The sequence below is a fragment of the Anas platyrhynchos genome, chromosome 2, assembly GCF_047663525.1.
Source record: "Anas platyrhynchos isolate ZD024472 breed Pekin duck chromosome 2, IASCAAS_PekinDuck_T2T, whole genome shotgun sequence".
Taxonomy (NCBI): Eukaryota; Metazoa; Chordata; class Aves; order Anseriformes; family Anatidae; genus Anas; species Anas platyrhynchos.
In genome coordinates this window covers 98,152,836-98,173,880 of record NC_092588.1, presented here as the reverse complement: position 1 = coordinate 98,173,880, position 21,045 = coordinate 98,152,836, and the positions used below count along the sequence as shown (strand labels likewise).

The 21,045-nt window shown below is 34.5% G+C and overlaps 1 protein-coding gene across 10 annotated transcripts in view; it reads left to right on the top strand.

Annotated features, from left to right (window-relative positions):
* Positions 1–21,045, top strand: part of BBS9 (Bardet-Biedl syndrome 9) — a 315,416-nt gene that overhangs the window by 46,793 nt on the left and 247,578 nt on the right. For all 10 annotated transcript variants that reach the window (XR_003495378.3, XM_072033266.1, XM_072033263.1 and 7 more), the window contains 5 exons: positions 7,764–7,945; positions 11,599–11,675; positions 14,854–14,907; positions 18,835–18,937; positions 19,914–20,018. Coding sequence is in view for 9 of the 10 variants with exons in the window: in XM_072033266.1 (XP_071889367.1) it covers positions 7,764–7,945; positions 11,599–11,675; positions 14,854–14,907; positions 18,835–18,937; positions 19,914–20,018 (521 nt within the window). In the remaining variant the exon portion in view is untranslated. The remainder of the gene's footprint in view (positions 1–7,763; positions 7,946–11,598; positions 11,676–14,853; positions 14,908–18,834; positions 18,938–19,913; positions 20,019–21,045) is intronic.

Genomic DNA, 21,045 nt, shown 5'->3' with positions numbered 1-21,045 from the left:
AAGAGGAAAATGTAGAAATTAATTTCTGGAGTTCAGTGTTTCTAAAGTTATGTAACGATTCAATCTTTTTAGAGTAAATTTTTTGCTGTAAAGATATTTGTTTGCTATACTTACATTCCTTAAACACCCTAAAACTCACAAAACTTACTTGAATTTGTGGGGCATATATGAAACCAGTGGCAGAAGTTCAGATGCTAGTGATTTTCTTTGCTCCACAGGGAGTGATTTGCTGTTGCCCTGAGGGAAGAGCATTAGAAAGAGAGCTGAATCTGACTGAGTGCACAGAATTTAAGGGGCCACCAAAAGTGGAAAAAGGTGCAACCCCCCCCCCCTTCAGATTTGATTAACTTGGAAGTCCAAGGGTCTCTGCAACAGACTGACATTTTTAGAAATGATTGTATGTGATGATGCTGGTTAGGAGGCAGTATGCAGTACAAAAACAAACAAACAAAAAAAACACCGCACTGTTGAAACATGATGGGTTAGAATACTAGTTAGAATGCTAATGTAACATAATAATCACTAAACAGTGGTTTTGTTTGTAAGATGTGTAGCTTTGTTTGTATTAAGCTCATGCGTCTTATGGAATATGACTAAAACAAACCTCACAAATGGTTTCTTGAAATGCAGTTTTATGATGCTTAAAAATACATGTCCATAGCTGTTGATCTTCCAAAACTTGTGATACCTGTCATTATGGTTAGTCTTATTATCTATCCTCTTTGTACTCTGTAGGTAGCTGTCTAATTTTCCCCACATATAGTCTAATATTAAAGAGCTTATATGAAGGCCATAGTTAAGAAAAAGTTTTTACTGAAACAATAAACTCTTCATAGTGTAGATTTTGTCAGTACAACCCTTTGCATTTCTTACCTGTCCTTAGAAACAGATGCTAGGGACAGCTCCAGCTTGCCTGGAGTGTAATGGACTTAACCACTACCTGGAACTAGGAAAAGACGAAGTTAGATGGGTTAGATGAAGGGTAAACGTTTGAAGATCCCAGGTACTATATTCACAGTGTTGTAGCGGCCACCTTTTGGTATAGTCTTTAATGAGCTTTTGGAAGCTGCAGTGTACCTGTCAGCCGCTGACCTGTGTGCTGCCAGGAGTTGGACTCAATGATCCTTGTAGGTCCCTTCCAACTTGGGATATTCTATCATTCTGTGAGGGAGCTTGGCCTTGAGACATATTTTAAACTTCAGGAGAAAGAGTACAAATGGAAAACAACAACAAAACAACAGTTTTTGTTTCAGATCTAAGAGGGAATCAAGTGTAGGAATGCTTGTTAGCTGTCAGTTGTTTGTAATTTCTCTATCACTCCTAGCATTGGTACTGCCATAAATGAAATCACAATTTAATTTCTCTTAGAGGTCTGACTAAGAGGCTGCATTCTTATTTAAAGGCATCATATTTTCTTACCAGTCTTTATTTTTAATTTTAATTCAGATACTGTCACTCAATGTCTTAGATGACAGTGAGTGATAGTTTGAAATGAAATATAGAAGTTAGGAACTTTTCTTTGGATCTTATACTTCAGAACTCTTTATGTTTTTGCCTAAAGCAAGATCATGTATTTTTAGAGGCCTGTGGCATCACTTTGAATATTCTACTTTTATTCTCTTCTGTGATGAATGATAATTTTAAATCTGTATTGTTCCATAGCTGGCTACTTGAGTTTTTATTAAATACCTTGACTGTTTTAAATACCTTACTGTTTTGATTTGTTTTAAACAAAAAGATGTTACATTGCTTAGTCCATTAGAAAAGATAAATTTCCTATATGTAATTTGTAGCATGAGCTTAAATTGTGTGTCTAACTGGGCAGCACCATCACTTTAAGGAACCAGGTGATGATGATGAGCATGGAAATCTGTGACTGCGTTCATTAAGCTGTTGTGACCTCTTACATTTAAACTGTCAGGCTAGTACACTATCCCTGTTAAACAAACAAATAAAAAGGCTTGTCCGTGCAAGCCTTGTGGAAGCACGTTGTGCTGGCCCGCAGGTGGCAGCAGCGGTCTGGTTGAAAAGACCCCTGACCCAAACTTATGTGTAATGAGACCCAAACTTATGTGTCTTATGAGTAATGGTATTTTATTTTATTTTATTTTATTTTATTTTATTTTATTTTATTTTATTTTATTTTATTTTATTTTATTTTATTTTATTTTATTTTATTTTATTTTATTTTATTTTATTTTATTTTATTTTATTTTATTTTGTCATCAGACAGCATATCAGTTTAGGCAAAGAGTCTCTTGCGAATGGAAAACTAAACCAGCTCAACAACTGTCTGAACTTGTCTTCCAGTAAGTTGCTGGTTTGCATGTATGCTGCATGATGTTACTGTGTAAAGGTGCTGAAGTTATGTGGCTAGTGAAAATATCTCCACTCCTAGAGAGTGAGAGTACTGTATAAGTGCTAGGATCTGAGAATCCTGCAAACATTTAAAATGGCAACATTCTGCCCAAATTCAAGTTTTATTCGCTAACTATCCGTGCTTGTAATAAAGGATATGTTTTGACCTGGTGGCTTAGTCGTAACATTTTTTTAAACTGCTTTTCCACAGGTTATTATGATGAAATCATGTTTCATTTCACCTTTCCTCTTGCATGCATTTCTATATATATATTTTTAAACTGGATTTGTCTGACATTCTGTTAAAATCACCAATCCAAAATTAGGTCATAAATGGGAAGGACAAAGAATGATTTTCTTTAGAGGTAGAGCACTTAATTATGCTCATTATGATACATATTAGTAAATAATTACAATTGAATACATACTTACATTATCTTTAAATACCCTCTTTAGAGTGTGTAAATCATGTTAAATATGTAATATAAATAGCCTTGAAAGAATTCTAACTTCTGAGAGCAAACAGATTTTTAGCAATATGGTAAAGTCATACACATTCAAAGATTACCTTTTCTATGTAAAATTGAATAGGTTTTTAGTGAGGAAAGGATTTTCAGAGGAGTGTAAGGGAGATCCAGAGATCCCCAGTTACAGTTAAAGATAGGTTGTAGCTGTGAGTAATTGCCACAGTGATACTTTGAACATTCAGCTCCTTGAGGGTTGGATTTCAGAGTATATGTTAAATAACAGAGTAAGATGGGCTTTTGACCTTTACTTGCATTAGTTCATGTTAGAAAGTTCTTACTTTATTAAAAGTAGTCTGGTCTTCCTTCAGCATTTTATCAAATACTTCATGCAGTTATGACTAAAATGATGTCAAAATGGTAGAGAGATGTAAAATAACTGTTTTTCCAAAAGCACTAAACAAAAAGGTGAAATTGTAGTTTTGCTGTTGCATGTAATTACTTCAGAGGGTGATAAAATGAGAAGAGAATGAGGTTTACAATGTTGGAGCACAATTCAGGATTTATTTTCTGAATTCAGTTGTTTATAAATAATTCATTATCAATAAGTGACTAAAAGTAGCGCTGCCGAGATTTTGTTTGATAAAATTATGGATGTGAGTAATACTAATTGCAAAGACTGCTTCTGAAATTGAGGTAGAAGTTTTATTTGGTACTATAAACATAAATAATTAAAACTGTAAATATTGTCAATAATCAGACCTTGTCCAAGGCTTAGGTTTCTCTTCAAGTGGAACTCAGAAGTTCAATATGTAATTCTAAGTCAGTTGTTTGACTGATCAATTTGGTTTTATATAACTGGAAACATGCAAAGCATTTTAATTTCTTTAAGAAATGTTGTGAGCAATTTGTTTAGTAAGAGAAGACCTACAGAAAGCATATGCCACTATTATTACCCAGAATCCAATAAAAGATTTTTTTTCAAATTATTACCATATGTGAGTAGGAGTTGCTTTGTACTGTAAAGTTATTTTAGATACCAGAATAATTTGTTTCATACTTCAAGTTCCTTACTATTAAAGTGTCCCCTTGGATTTGCTATTACTTTGACTATTGTGTGATATATATTTAAAAAAAAAAAGGGGGGGGGGGGAGTTTACAATAAAAGAAATTTAACAAGTAATTGAAATTCCAGATTGTGTGTAGAATGTGCCAAATGAAGTAATGGCATTTGCAGGGATATTGCATGAATGCAGTAGCTGTGGGGAAACTACTATAAAAATGTTAAATACACTCCCCCTTCCCCTTGCTGTCTTTAACCACTGTTAGAAAAGCTTGAGAAATAAGGCAGTCTTGACTGGCTGACAAATGCTTCAACAGAGAAATTAATGTGTTATAAATCATATGTTACAACTTGATAGCCATATTTCTCTTATTGTTTCTGTTAATATACAAATTCACGGACAGCATTAACAAGGGATGATCACTAAAACAAAACAAAACAAAAACATTTTTTAAAAAACATTTGTATATGTTTCATATTGAAAAGTCTTTTTTAGGACGTAACAGAACGCTAACTGAAGCAAAGGAAAAGTGTCATTACTTATGCTGCTTTCTTAAACCAATGCTTTTGTCTCTGAACTGGTGAAAAATTAAAGAACGTCATGGCTGAAAGGAAAGCTGGTCAAAGTGAGCTTATTTTATGGTGGAGTTTTTGAATGTTCATTCTGTAATATAAGCTTTTTGCTGACAAACTTCAAGTCATTAAGAAAACCATCATTTTTACAGGGAAATCACCTCATTGATTTGATTTGATTTCATTTGATAGAGTAATTTATCTGCAGATGACTGTCAATTTTAAAGATACGTAGGGAAGGATTATATTTACAAACCAGTTTTGAATCTTATACTTTAGTAGTATATCATCAAAGATTTATTACTAACAATGTAGCTAGATTTTTTTCATCTCCTTTGATTCACATTCAGACGTCTTCATGGAGCTTTCCTTTTTAGCTTAATGGATTCATAGCCTCAGGAAAGAAATTTTAAAATTGTGTTGTGTTCAGGTGTCATTTTTTTCTTTACTTATGGAACAAGGTCATATGGAACTTTTTAGTAGTTATTATAATAATTTAGACATTATTTATTGTAACTAAATAGCAAATAGTGAGAGTGTACTTGGAAGCATGGAAGTTTCAACTTCCCTTTATCTGCCTCAACAATATCCCTTCTTAAGGACTTTTCTTCACCTATGGCCAATATGGCACAGTTCTTTGCAAATGCTTGGCAGTCATTAGGCGAAATCCTGTGCATTAAATGTTACTTGCATACCTTATAATGATTGAGTTATGGCCCAAGTGTTGGCAAGTCTCTCTCCTTGCATTGTTCCCGTGCAGGTCTCCAAGTAAGCCCAATGTGTTTGTTACATGTGCTATCTCAAGATTCTGAAAATGTATCCCAGGTATGTGTTGTACAGAGCTTTTTGGACATAAGAAAACTTGGATGAACAGAGCCCTACCTGGTCAGTCCTGCATGTATACCCAGCAATAGACCCAGTCCTGAGCAAAGCAACCAACTATACGGAGTACAACGAAAATTCAAGTGGCCAGAGAGACCAACACTTGTACTCAGTTCATCTTCATCTCACTCTGGGACAGAGAACTTTCAACTTGTCAGAAAAAATTTATGCAAGCCCCAAAGCTTGCACGTCACAAATAGGCCATCACATTTGCAGGATGGCTGCTAACATAGGTCCCGGATAGGTAAATTGAAAGTCAGTTAAGTCTCCTTTGTTTTCTTAAAGTATTTGCTGGAGTTGACTTTACATCCTCAGTGTTATGCTGCTCACAAAGACAAGCTCTTCTTACAGTTTGCTTAGTTTTTCGTAGTGAATGTTAATATTTAAAAACTAAAAATTGAGGAGGTTGCTGGAAGTATTTCTGTGGCAGTAGGAACAGTATTTTTAAAAGACAAGACTGTTTAAGAGGAACATATCTGATAGAGAAGGGGAATGGTGTGTTTACAGTCTTTACTATGTTCCAGAAGGCACTTTAGTTTTGTGTGTTCCATCTGCAGAAAAAGACAAAGGTACTTATTGTCAAAACAAACAAACAACCCCCACCTCCCCTCTCCCCCCCTCAAGATTTCCAGAGATACATACATCTTCTGGTTGAACTATTTCATTCACTGAGTAAAAAATACTGTCTGTGGAAAGAGAAAGCTCCAGCTCACCTGTGGCAATTGCTTGTCTGTGTAGTGCTTAGCCCGATGGGGTCATCATTTCTGTATGAGATTCAAACTGTACAGAGTTCAGATGATTTCAACTACAACAGACCTTTTTTCCAGAATGCTTGATTAGAATACAGAAACCAACACTTGGATACTGGCCTTAGCATTCTGTGTTTAAAAAAAAATAAATTCTGAATGTACAATTAAACCATCACTTGACAAAATTAATCAGTGACACCTGTTGACTTCATAATTACTTCACCCTGGAAAATTTTGGAATGAATTTTCCAATGCGTGTACTAGAGCCCCATGGTACAGGACATTGTAGGAAACCAGACTGAATACTTTTTTTTAAATATCTACCTGTTTTTTCAACAAAGATTGAACTCGTTGGGCTTCTTCAATGGCATCAATGTATAAAGGGTAAAATATTTTTTATTTCTTTACAAACTATAGCTGAACATTTATATAAGAAACGTTTTATGTGCATCTAATTAGTGGGATAATGCATTATACTTTCTTATCAAAATTAAGTTCTATGTATCTAGGAATTAAACATACAATTCAACCTATATTTAATTAATACAAGGACAATTGTATTTGACACAGAGGCTGTCTGCTCTAAGACATTCTAAGTATGAAATAAGAGCAAATTATTGGCATGAATATGATTTTTTTTTGTGATTATGAAAATAAATATAAACTTATTTAATTAAGAGTGCTTTAAAAATAAAGTGTGTTAGGTTTCTCCTAGTTTTTGCTGTTACCATCCATGCTCGTCTTTACTGTTTAGTTCCTCTTCTATTTTTGAATAGCCTTCAAGTTAAGCAAAATATGGCAGTAGTCTCATCAGTCCCATAATTTATTAAATGCCTTCCTAGGTATTTTATATGTGTGGTACATGATCATATAAACAAAGTATGATTGGGATTTTTGGAGGTTTAGGTTTATCAAAATACTGTTCCCTGCAGAGAAAATAGACTGGAGCATAGCTAGTAAAACACTCATTCGTATTGATCCAGAGTAATGTAAGGGAATGTTCTGGATCCATGTGGACTCCTTACAGACAGTCACTGCAGGGAAGAGCCAGCCAGGGCTTGAAGCCAGCACAGTTGTAGCAGCAGACAAAAAATAAGTAGGGGCTACTGATACCATCAAAGCCCTTAGTACTGTCTTCACTGTGAACCTTTTCCATTGATTATGAACCTTTTCTATTGATTAGTGATGTGTTCTAATGCATCCTTTCCCTTCCCTTACTTGGTTTTCTGTTTAGCTACTTCCTCTTCCTGCATACCAACCTGAATATCCATACTTAAAAAAAAAAAAAAAAAAAAAAAAAAAAAAAAAGTAACAATTGGTGGAAAAAATGGCTACATCAACAGTACTGTCTACTTAGCTTGTTTTGGCTTGTTTGTTCTGGTCCTTTCCTTTGCTTGTCTTATTTAAACAGATTCTGAAATATTTGGATGATATTTAAGTAATCTTCTAGCACAGAGTGGTCCTTAGGTGCAAGTGGAATAAACAGGTGTAATATAAATAAATGCATCTGAATTGAAGAATATTGTAGTTTTCTCTTGGTCAAATAATCTCTTAAAAACAGGAAGTTCTATTAGATTTGTAGGTGGACCAGTAGAAACATAAATTCAATGTTATAATCACTCCCATGACTATTTACAATCTCTAAAACATTTTTTTTTTTTTTTTAATATGCAGGAATCTGAAGGGTGTTATAGTTACTCTGAGTGAAAATGGACATCTGCAGTGTTCCTACCTTGGAACTGATCCTTCATTCTTCCAGGCTCCTAGAATTGAGTCTAAAGAAGTAAACTATGAAGAATTCAATGCTGAAATGAAAGAGCTTCAGAAAATTATCAGGGAAGCTATGAAAACACAAGGTATATTACTCTCATTTATATAAAAGTACTCATGTTTAACCAACTGGGTTTCATTTGTTTGTATGTACAGTTTATATTTATTTTTTCATAATGCCTATTGGAACTTTCAAGATATTTACGGTCAATTGCAGATAATTCTCATTAATGCAAGGACGTTGATGATAAAAATGACATTGCATATACTATCCAACAGCAAGAAAATTTCAGTAATTTCACAGCAACAGCCTGCTATACCTCTCACACTTCAGAGAGAGCAGAAATATTGTCAAATTCTCTGCTTTGTTATTACAAATTTTCTTAAACATCATGCAGTTAATAAAGAATGACTTGTGTTAAAAACAACTTTTCTGTTGCTTCTTTCAAATGCAATTGTATTTGAAAAACATACTAAGAGATACAAAAAGCCAATTAAATTAACATGGTAAACTGGAATTTACCCACAGTGCACACACTGGGCACTGGAACAGGCTTCATGCTCTGGAACAGGCTTTTCAGGGAAGTGGTGACAGTACCAAGCCTGTCAGAGTTCAGAAAGTGTTTGGACAACGCTCTCAGATACATGGTTTGTTTTTTAGGTAGTCTTGTGTGGAGCCAGGAGTTGGACTCAATGATCCTCGTGAGTCCCTTCCAACTCAGGATATTCTTTGATTCTCATAATTTGCATTGAGTTAGTTAAGTATCAGCACATGATTTCTACAAAGATCATGCAAAACTTGTATTTCCATAACTGAGTTTTTAAACAGTGGATCTAACTCTCGCAGGGAATTGGAAGCATATGATTCTACAGAAAACTGTCTTAGACAAATAGAAAGAACCAATTAAAATCTCTTCTTGCTGATAGTTAGCATGTTCTTAAAATGCATTAAAGAAATAGTTGTGGTTTTCTTTGCTGAAAATTCCTAGAAAATGAGAAGAGATTTGTAAACTACACTCAGAAGCTTGATTCTACAGTGCAAAGACTTTTTTTTGTAATTAAATATAACTTTGTCAATTATTGTTATAATAGACTAATTTAGGTTGTTTGTTTAATTTAACAAACCCAGTAATTTGTTATTTAAACATATATGCATGTGTGTAAAATTTTGTTGCTTTTACCACAGCCCTTCTTATAAGTATTTGAATGCTTTGTCTGGCTATCATAACCAAAGGAAAGAATAGCATGATGGAAGGAATAAATCCCTTCATGAAGTGAATAAATGTTTGTGTATTTATCTTAACACATTGTATGGAAGATATTTAGAGTAAGAACACATAACCGTCCTTTGTAACTTTTCTAGTAAAAATGTGATAGTATAAGACTGACATATTTTCTGTGAGTATTGATGACCTTTTAACTTTACTCATTTGTTTTTAATTTGTTGTTTTTTGTTTGCTTGCTTGTTTGTTTTTTTCTTCCTCAAGATCTTTCTAATCTGATTTAAGGTATTGCAGTGGTGGTTTCAGATGAGTTTTTATGAATGTTCTCTTTATTGTGGAGATATGCTCTAATGAAATTTTTTTACTGGTTTAACTGGATGTAAAGCTTGTTGGAAAACTTTTCACTTAGTTATGAAGAATGCCTTTCAGTTTAGGATGTTTTGGCTGTGTTTCATTTTGGCTTTTTTTAGATCTTTTAGCTAAGTCTTAAAATAACCGTTAATCATAGCTGGTTGAATACAAAATACCTTTGAGTGCTGGTCACCATTCAGTTACTCTAAACATGATCTTTAAAATGAACCATTGATTTTTCTGTCTTGTGATTTCACATGTATGCAGTAAGAGCTGGTGTTGTTTTGAAAACATATACCCTTACATGGAAATAATTTTTCTTTGTTTCACTTTGACTTCCAAAAATGGAAAGCATTTAGAATTAGGTCATCATATAAAAAACTTAGAGCAGTTATTTCCATAAATAAGTCATGTATTTCTGTTCAGTGCTGACCATTAAACTGTTGAACTGTAGTTGTTTTAGACATTTTTGAGAAGAAGTTTTTATATTACAAACTGATGAAATATTTTTAAATACATAACTGCTAAGGTAACTTAACTCTAACGTTACTTGCATCAGTCTGGATGACATAAGCAATTAACCATAGGTGTTTGACTCAGTTTAATATCAAGAAAAAAACAGAAGCTTACGTGTGGTGAGGCACACGCACAGTTTACTAGAGAAGCTGTGGATGCCCCATCCCTGGAAGTGTTTAAGGCGAGGTTGGATGGGGCCTTGGGCAGCCTGGTCTAGTAGAAAGTGCCCCTGCCCATGGCAGAGGGGTTGGAATTAGATGGTCTTTAAGGTCCCTTCCAACCCAAACCATTCTAGGATCTATGTAAACATTGGTCTGTGTCCTATTTCTAACAGAGAGATGATAGCACAACAGAAGTTGCATCATACTTTGCTTGAAAAAACATCCTGAAGGAGAAATGGTTAAGTAGGGCTAGAAAAGGAAGATATTTTCTTGTCCATACATGTGCAAAGGATTGTGTTGAGTCTTATGCAATTGTCAGAACCAGTTGTGTGGTCATGGCACTATGAAACAGACTTAGGCTTCTTTAGTAGGTGATCTTGGAGGAAGTAAAAATTTTCTTTGAGCACAAGAAAATGAAATCTTAATTTCTCTGTTTATCTTAATAGTTTTTTTCCAATGACTCTCTTATTAGAAAGAGACATAATGTGCTTCTTACTAGTTGTGGGTTGTTTTCAGGACCCTATTATACAATACAATTCTTGCAGCTTTCTGAATGTGTTCATGCAGTCATTTTTCCAATGAAAATGTTAATTTCATCTTTCATTAAGTTTTTTACTGTTTGTTACTTTAGGAACTATGAATTTCCTGCCTTTTTTTTTTGTTTGTTTGTTTTTCCCTGACACATTTGGTTTTGAGAGATAGAAGTGCATTGCAGAAAGACACAAATACCACAGAGCTAGACTTTTTTCTTTCTCTTTCCTCTTCTTTCTCTGCCTTCAAAATGATTATATAATTTGTTATGGTATTTAAATGCCTTGCTTTTAATCCTTGTGATATTTTTTGCATATGTGAATCTGTATAAGTTTTTATATCATGCATATAAGTGAGTTCATGGCATTCTTTACCTTCTGTGTTAACATTCCTGGAAATAATCAGGTAACATATTGTAACCAAGCCCTATATAACATAAAACACTCTTAAACCTTTAAAAATCTGTTTTAGTTATGCTACAGATGTTATGTTCTATGTTAGGCAGAACATTTCTGTCAGGCTTATTATCAAATTATTTAGATGAAAATGCACCAAATGAGACCTGTGCTGTGTATTTTGGAGATGGTTGTTTACTATAGGTGTACTATTATATTCACATGTGGAAATATGTTTAAACAAAACAAAAACTTTCTCATATTTTTCCTGGGACTGGATCATGAATAGTATATGTAAAATCCTGTTGTAGAATGCATCTAAAACTTTTTTTTTTTTTTTTTTTTTTTTTTTTTTTATGCACAAATCAGGTTTAGGCTGTCTATAGAAATTGTACAAAACTCAGAACTTTCTTTGTTCAAAGAGCATATGCATTGTTTTTTTTCATTAGAGTAATAGGTGTAATTATGTAAAAGTCTGGAAATTGATGCTCTTGGAATTGTATTTAGGAATGTAGATGCATAATTGAAGGAGAGCTGAATGATTTTTCTTGTTTTCTTTCAGATATTTTACCCCAGTCTGAAAAACGGAGAGATCTAATTGTCACTGCAGAAGTTTCACCAGATTTGGATGCAGAATCTGTATGTACATGTATAAAACGAAATAGCAAACCTTTTTGAAAGTCATAGTAGCCCCTTTTTGCAAGCAGTGCCAAATCTTAGGTGCAGTGTTCAGATCTGCCTCGGGTGGACCAAGCCATGTTCAGCTGGGTGCCAGGTTTTATGCAAAGCAGCTAACAGTCCAAATTCATTGTATTTCAGATGTCTGCTGTCCCCATGTGCATAATTTACAACTGTGTACTGTGACCACTTCTTGGTCCTGCTCTTACTTAGTGCTATTTGCCTCCATGGCTTTTCATATGGTCCTGGGACTTCAGGGACTTTCAGACAAATAAGCGAACAGACTGTCTCATATCTACTGCTACCTGACATGTTGCTCTCCATCATGCAATTGTGCTGTTAATAACCACTAACTTGCTATTATCATTATAGCATATGTTTAGAGACTACATTCTAATGCTTTAGAGTTTTAACAGGCTTTCCTCTGTCTTTAACAGTTAGATCACTGGGAGAGGGAATTAGAAATAAATTGAAAATCAGTCAATAACTATACCTTTAGCAATTTACTTATATAAAATACTGCACAATACTGAGTTATTAAAGTTCACTGCTGCCTGTTGGGTAAGTGGATGTAAGTTGTACACTTGAGCTTTTTAGATTTGAAAACAGCAATGAAATATGAGGTATTTTTGTAAGAGAAATGTACATACCATAGCTCTAATGATTATAAAATTAACAACTTGCAATGCATAAGTAAGCATATGCTATTTTTCTTCTTTTTTTTTTTTTTTTAAAAAAAAATAATAATTAAGGCTGCTTGCAGTCATATTTACTGTTTGAGGTAATGTTGTCTTGTGCACTTTTCTGGCCTATTTCTCAGTTTGTAATAAGCCTTATCCTCATAATGATAGTTGAAACATCTGAAATAGTGACTTCTATTTGTTTATATTTATGGGACTGAGTTTCTGCATAGCACCCACTTGTCCATCAATTAAAACACGTTTTTGTTAATCATTTTAACTTGAGTAAATAAAATCGCTTAGTATCTTTTTTTTTTTTTCTTGGGACCTTTTCAATTCTTGGCTAAGCAAAAGTAGGTGGAGAAACTTTCTTAGGATCTGGGATAACTTTGTAATAATGAGAATTGTTAAAGCAGTTACTAATGTGGGGGGAAACAGAAGTGTAGTCCTGTGGATCTTTTAAAGATAGAATGTACTAATCACTCAATAATGCAATGTAATGAGTAATCTTCAGCAAGGTATCATTCAATATTATCTGGCATAGCGGCCTAGATAGAGTTTTTTGCTCTTATTTGCATATGTAACTTATGAAAAACAGTTCAAATTAACATTTAGGTGACCTTATATTGTTGCTTAAAGGTTTTTCATGTGAGACTTTCAGAAACATGGTCGTTGTAACATAACATCTGTAATTAGTTGTATCTAGCCACTGATTTCTACAAAACTAATTTTTCATGACTAATGTTTTAAAAATACACAAAACTGCTTTTAAGTACTTTTATACGTCTATTTGATAACTTTATTTGAGTCTATTTTTATTACTGCTGCTGCTGATACTAGTTGATGAAGAGACCTTTTTATAATATGGCCTAGCACTTGCCTACAGAAAAGACTAGTTGATGGTAAAAAAAAAAAAAAAAAAAAAAGAAAGGAAGAAAGGACAGTGACATGATCTTGGCTAATTGTAATAATCTGCTCACATCAATTAAATTGTTAGGCCTGTAGAATGCTCTAATCTTGTACTCATTTGCTCAATCTTCCACTTGTAGATGGTCTGCTTTGGATATAAGTAACTCAATATACCAAATGAATCATGGCCTTGAATCTTTATTGCCCAAGGCCATCCATATATTTTAGTTTCCTGAGACGTAGCATTTCCTAGATGTTCCTTCAGTATCTATCTAGGAAGGAAATGTATAGTAAGACACTTAATGAGTTAGAATCAATAAAGCAGATGTGAGAATAATTTTAGGGCTTCTACAGGTTTGCGAATACTACTTCTGCTCATTTGAAGAGATTTAAATTGTGATGTGTGGTAGGAGCAGAGCATAAAGATATATTAGAATGGATTAGATAATCAAATGGAGGACCATTATGGTTATTTGACACCACCTCCTAAGCACAGCCTCTGATTCAGGAACTCCCAGCTGATTTCTGAAAGCTGAATATAGTAGACCAGGGCAAGAATCAGTCTCTTTGCACCCATGTTATTTCTTCAGGATCATCCACTAGTCACTGTCAGAGTCAGTGTACTTGACAAGCCAATCATCTAATCCAGTATGGAAGACCCTATGTTTTTATATTGTGAAAAGGCATACAGTAGTTGAATGAAAGTCCTACTTCTAGAGAGAGCCTACCAACTTCCTGACTTCTTAGGAGCTTTGCATATGTGAACTTCATAGTGGCATGCTGGGATGAAAAAGAGTGGAGATAGAGCACAGTGGATTGTTTTAAATTTACTCTTATAATGAGAAGGTACACATTCATGTGAGGAATTTAGTATTACAGCAGTAGTGAAGTATTCCTTTAAAATAAAGTGGTTCAAACATATTGGAACACTTCTTAAACTGTTGAGACAACCCTGATGCAAAATGAAATCTGAGCATATAACAAGATATTAAAACAGGCTGTAGTGCCAAGATGAATTTTTCATTAGATGGAATTGCATCTTGAAATAGATGTAAGTGGGAATAACAAAATGCCTGCCATAATATTCTTTTGAAGTTCAAAATATATTTCTGATTAGAAGATTGTGTGCAATGAGTTTGTAGTACGTGCTAAGATGTGTATATAATACATTGGCAGATTGGAGGTCACCTTTCCCTACTGAGTAACAGGAGGAGTTTCCAAAATTGAAATAAATATACAGTAGGAAGAAGCATGCCAAGCAAAACAGTTTCAAATATTCATATATACATCAAAGTGTATTAGTTCCTTATATACACAACATTCATGACCTTTTGCTATCCTTTTTGCAGGCAATTTCAAACAGAGGCTTTACGTTTTCAGGAGCTCAGAAATGTATTTTGTGTATTTTAATCTGTCATCAGAATGATAAGTCCTTTACAGTTAATTCCCTATTTACCAAACTGATGTTAGGAGAGTAATATTACATTCATTGTGTTCATTCATTCATGTGTAATATTGAATTTACTCTGTTTTCATCTTTTTCTTCACAGAAAGCCATTGACAGTGAGGTAAAAGCAGAGGTAGTACCATCAGTAACAGTAAAGGTACTGTGCCTTACTCAAACCATAGCAAACAGTGATGACAAATTTTAGAAAACCTGTAATATTTTCTGTGTATTTCACTTGGATTATGAACATGAATAGAATTTGAAATGCTGTTATATACTTTTTGTTCCTTCATATAACAGGTGTTTATCTTGCATGCCTTCTGTTGAAGTGGTTAGAATCTTATTTCTGTGATGTTTATCAAGAAACAAACAAACAAAATAGGGTGGAGGGGAAGTAGTTCTTGAAGTTTAAGAATATTTTTCCAATACTTTTCAAAGGGAATAAATATTTACTCAAAATTTGAAGGTGATCTCTAGCTGCCTTTTCAGTTGTCAATAAGTAAAAATAGACTTTCTCTTGTAAAAACAATCTCACAGTATTTGTTAGTACAAAAAAGCCAGGAAATTTTAATTTGAAAACTGATACAATTGCAGCCCTCCCTGGGGACTGTTACCTCTGATTCTAAAGAAAGTATAAATGTGCATATGTGTGTACATGTGTGCAAGTGTAGTTTCTCCTCAGTATTGCGTAATATATTTATATATATATATATATTTTTTTGAATTTGAGAGGCTTATGTAGCAGTTCAGGTGGAGCAAAATTAGGGCTTTGTTTCTGAGAGCCTTGCAAATTCTGCCTCTGTCTTGAGTGACAGAGCCTGACTGGACTATTAATTGAAATGAATTCCCTTATATTACTGTAACTTAGTTGTATTTAGCTCAGCATCTTTCTCTACACTTTAAAATGAAGTGACCTATTACAAAGGAAAGTATTATATATACAACTACCAAATTCCATTTTGGTAGAGAGGCAATGATTTCAATATCAGGAACATGAATAACTCCCATCATTCTCTCTCATCTGCTTTTTACTGTAAGGCAAATGAGAAACGTTTAAAATATGTATGCATGTATTTAAACACTTGATAAGCTTTTTAATGGGAAGACTTTTCTTTCCCCTCCTGTTTACGCATTTTATGTGTTTTAATGAATCAAAAAGTAGTAAACCTAGTTTTCATTCATGCAATTATTTCCACCTTTTTTTTTCCTGTGATGTTAATTTAACTGATCTTCATATATGTCTCCATTCAAAATAATAGCACGTGATGGAAAACTCATTATAGTTAATGTATTCATTTATTTAGTATTTGAAAAGTTATAAGTGTTGTTTTTATTCAAGTAAGAAATAATTGCATGTAATGTTTGCATGGTATGATGCTTGTCAGGCTAATTTGAACTGGAACACTGAATTAGGACAAGTTAATGACAACATTTTATAAAAATCCAAATCAAAATTAAATATTTTCTTGAGTGATAGAACTACAAACACTTTATACATATAAACTTGTAACTTTTCTGCAAAGTAGGTGTTGCTACTAATTAATGTTCTTTGGTCATTGTAATAGAGGCCATTGTACCCACAAAAAATCTTCAGGCAATACATTATGCATTAAAAAATTTCCAACACTTGAGACACTTAATATAAAATCTTTTTTTTTTTTTTAATACTTTTTTAAATTTTATACAAACCAGAGGCCTGTCAGAAAAAGTTTTAATAAAACTAGACTCTTGACAAAAGTTACAGTATAAGAGGATCCCTCTCATTCCATATGTAAGCTCAGGCTTACATACATCAGAAAGCCAAACATAACCGAGCAAATTCTCTACAACTGCAGTTGAGTGCAGAAGATGCTTAAAAACATCCTTGACTCACCTGGTTTGGAGGGCTGGGCTTCAGGCTGGAATGCATGCAAGCAGGATGTTGGCAGCTCTAAGTGGTTTACAGCCCTTTCATACCTTAGAGATTGTTGAAGATTTGAGTTTGTAAAGTAAACTGATAAATTATGCAGTTGGTGCTCCCACTGGAAAATGTGTAGATGTTGCCTAAATTAGATCTGAAGTGACCTATTTGGGTATAGTAGCTGCTTTAGAAAGATGATAAATAGATAATCGGTTTGGACCAAACTTTTTTGTGGTTGTAGTCAGCAGATCTGTCAGTGCCCAGCTGGTTGGCTTAAAGATAATGCAAGTGGGTTTACATAGCTGCATTCATTGAATTACATTGGACCTGAAACAGTTCAAGGCTGAGGGCAAAAATGACTTTTTAGAATTGTGTGCCCTTCTTTTGGGGCTGGGGCATGGAACAGATTGTCTCCGAAAGTAATTTGTGAAAAACATTGTTTTGCTTTTGAAGAAATGCTCTGAATAAAGTTTGGCAGTGACTTCAAATGTCTCTGTCTTGACTATAAATTTTCTGAGGTGTGTATTCTCATATCTGTATGTTTTTACCTGACTTAATTAGCATAATAAATGTAAGTGCATTGATTTCTTCTTCACTGTTTCTTTTATGGAAATTCTGGCTTCAGAGAATTCTGGCTTCCTAACACTTCAATCATTCTATTACATGAAGTATTTTCCTAAAATGGTTTTACCTGTCCATAGTGAGCTACTTGGTAGACCAGCAATACAAAACAGATGATAATGGCAGTTAGTGTCCGTGTGTATACAGGCCATAGAATCATTTACGTTGGGAAAGACCTCTATGGTCACCAAGTCCAACCATTAACCTAGCACTGCCAAGTCTACCATTAAACTATGTCCATAAGCACCGTATCTACTTATCTTTTGAACGCTTCTAGGGGTGGTGACTCAAGCGCTTCCCTGAGCTTTCTATTCCAATGCTTCACAACCCTTTCAGTGAAAAATTTTTTCCTAATATCCAATGTCAACCTCCCCTGGCACCAGTGGAGGCCATTTACTCTTGTCCTATCACTTGGTGCTTGGGAGAAGAGACCTATCCCTATCCCTATCACTACAACCTCCTTTGAGGTAGTTGTAGAGAGAAATGAGGTCTCCCCTGAGACTCCTTTTCTCTAGGCTAAACAACCGCTGCTCCCCATAAGACTTTTCCCTAGACCCTTTACCAGCTTTGTTTTCCTTCTCTGGATACTCTCAAGCACCTCAACTTCCTTCTTGTACTGAGGGGCCCAAAACTGAGCACAACTCTTGAGGTGCGGCCTCACCAGAACTGAGTACGGCGGTACAATCACTTCCCTGGTCCTGCTGGCCACACTATTTCTGATACAAGCCAGGATGGTCTTGGCCTTCCTGGCCATACTGCTGGCTCATATTCAACCAATGCCCCAAGTCCCATTCCACTGGGCAGCTTTCCAGACACTCTTCCCCCAGACTGTAGTGTTGCATGGGGTTGTTGTGCCCCAAGTGTAGGACCATGTTCAGATGTAGGTCACCAAAGTACTTTCTTTTTAGACTTGACTTAAGGACATTATTTTGATAACCATTGTTTTTGTAGCCTGTTCTTTCTGCAGTAGAAGCAGCTCTTCCAGCTTTATAGTTAGGTCAGCTCTTGTAATCTAGAGATTTAGTTGTGCTGGGTATCCTGTATATGGAGTTTTAGAGTTTGTTTCTGTAAAAAAATTTAATAGAACTTAATTCTAAAGTTATTCAGAAGACCGTGAATTGTTCTTTGCAGTTAGAGGAAATAACTTAGGTTAGCTTTGTTCTCATTAATTTATTTATTTATTTTGCTTTAGTTATCTAAAAAAGGCAATATTTTTATTTTTATCACATTGAAAGAAATGCACATGACATTTGGAAAATATTTTAATATGTTAACTAGCAGTTTAGCATTAGGTTGCCTTTGCTTAAGGTTACGAAGAATGTGAGAAGTCACCTCTTCTTTTTTTTAGTTGCGTTTTAAGTTGTTACTTCATACCATTGTAGGTAAATAAGAATTGTAAAAGGAAAATATTATTTTTGCAGTTGAAATTTGAAGTTCTTAAACACAATCGCTGAATACTCTTTGCAGATTTTTGTTTTTGCTTTTTTTTTTTTTCTAATCATTTGCTATACAGAAATTAAATTATTCCTTTATTTAAGTACTTCTGTGTGTCAATTTCTTTAGGTAACAGTACAAAGCAGGGTGACTGCACAGAAACCAAACCTGTCAGTATGTGTACAAGCTCCATTAGCAGTGACCTGTGACCAGTTCGTCTTCAATGATTTAGGTAAATTTTTATAGCACCGTTACAGATATTTTATCATATTACTTTTTCTGAAGATGTTTGAGAGATATCATACAGCCTCTATCAAGTGCATAGTTGGAGATACTGCAGTGCAAGTAGTTACAAATGTGCCTTATGTACACTCTGCAGATTTTATTTTCTGTTTGTTGAAGAAGACAAAAATAATTATATAGGAATGGAGTTGCTTCCTTGGTTACAGTGTGACACATGGCAGGTGAGAAGAGACAGGGTGAGAGTTTCATGATGGAGAAAGAAAATCAGTTATTGTTTGGTGCTTTCACTGGGGTGTTTTGTTTTGCTGGCAGTTCTGTTTATGTAGAATGGCACTGGTGTTCTAAAAGGAGGGACAGGAAACTTGACCTGTGGCCAGTCTAGTGATGTTCCCAACTTAGTATTAACTGTGGAATGATCATAGCCTTCTTCCAATAAGGTCACAGGTAGGATCGCCTTGAAAGTTGTAAATGTTTTCCAAGAAGTAGAGAAGTGTGTCCTGCTGCCTCAGCTGGAACTGTAGACCACTTATGCTCTGAAATGCTCAGTACTGGACCCTATTGAAACAGAGCTTTACCTGACTGCTGCTCTGATCTTAAAGGACAGTTCTTGTGTTTCCTCAACAGGTGAAAGGAACAAAGAGCTGATGGCTTTGTGGAATATTAAAATTGCCATGTAAAATTAGATTTGTTTTTGAGGTTTTCTGTGTTAGGTGTGCTGAGTTGTTTCACTGGATATGCCTTATGCTAGTTTCTACTCAGAGAGAGTAATTTGTCATTTTCTAATTACATATTTCAAGAAAAAAATACTTCCACCTCCCCCCAAATAAGCATGTTCAGGGATTTGATAAAGGTGAATGAATAGAAACGACTATCCTAATTTCATAGAATATTTCCTGAAGTACAGGATTTTTTTTTTTTCCATTTGGATGCTCTTATTACTGGATTTAATTTTGTATTATTTTTAGAACCAGATTCATCTGAAACTGTGGTCCTGTCTGTCTTTTTGAAGGGGAATTTTCCTCCATCAGAACTAGAAGGAAATTGTGTGGTTTCATGTAGTGCACCAACAGGTGAGCCACTGAAGATTTCAAATTACACTGAAAATTTCAAATTTACATTTTTAAGGTATTTCTTTACATGTTTCTTGTCATCTTTCTTTTGAAAAAAAAAGGCAGTTAGTAATTGAAGAATTAATAATGTATATTAGAATCTAGTCTTCACTTGTTTTAGTTAATATTATATGTAGCATCATCAAATTATATAATCAGTTTTAAAGAGGTAAAATCATATGCTTGTGGCTTGGGAAGCAGTTATACCAGCTTTCCCACCCTGCCCAATCAATTTGCTTCTGTTCTGCTCTTTAAGGAACCATCTCTTGGAGCGAGAAGTTAATTACATCTTTATGACTATTCAGCCTTCTGGGTCTGCCAACAAATGTGACAATAACTGCCTCCATACAGAGGAAGAGGACTTGAATAAGCTTTGGGAGTGATTATTCCTCACTTCCCCTTAACAGCTGAATGTATTCATTCTAAACAAATAAATTGACCCAAAAGAATAGAAATTAAGTAGTTCTATTTTATAGACCCCTAATGACGCTATTAATAGAATATGCAAATTTACCCTGCTATCCATAACTGAAGACTAATTCACTTAGTTTTCTACACACAGCCTTGGGAATATGCATCAAGCTACATGAGAAACTGTACTTAGACAGGGCTTCCATGTTAAGTTAAATGCAGCATAAACCAGTTTAAGCAATCTGTTCATTCTTCACTTCTCACTGCTTGGCTTTGCTTCTGCACCTCCTCCCCTGTTGTGCTCACACAATCGGCAGTTATTTCTTAACCAGATTTGCTGATTTGGTTCATTGTGCAAACACAGAGAGCTGTGCCAGCACAGAAGGAAGGGTGATACGAAGTGGGCTAGCATCAAAGAAATGCACGTGGAGCTAGAGCTTCTGAGGGGTGGTGATCTTGAGTACATTATCCTATGTATGCACTTTTATTTAAGCATTTACTTCACATCACATCTCACTTGAAACAGAGTATTTATGATGATAGTCTAGCTTGTGTGTTGATTGTTAAAATATTTATC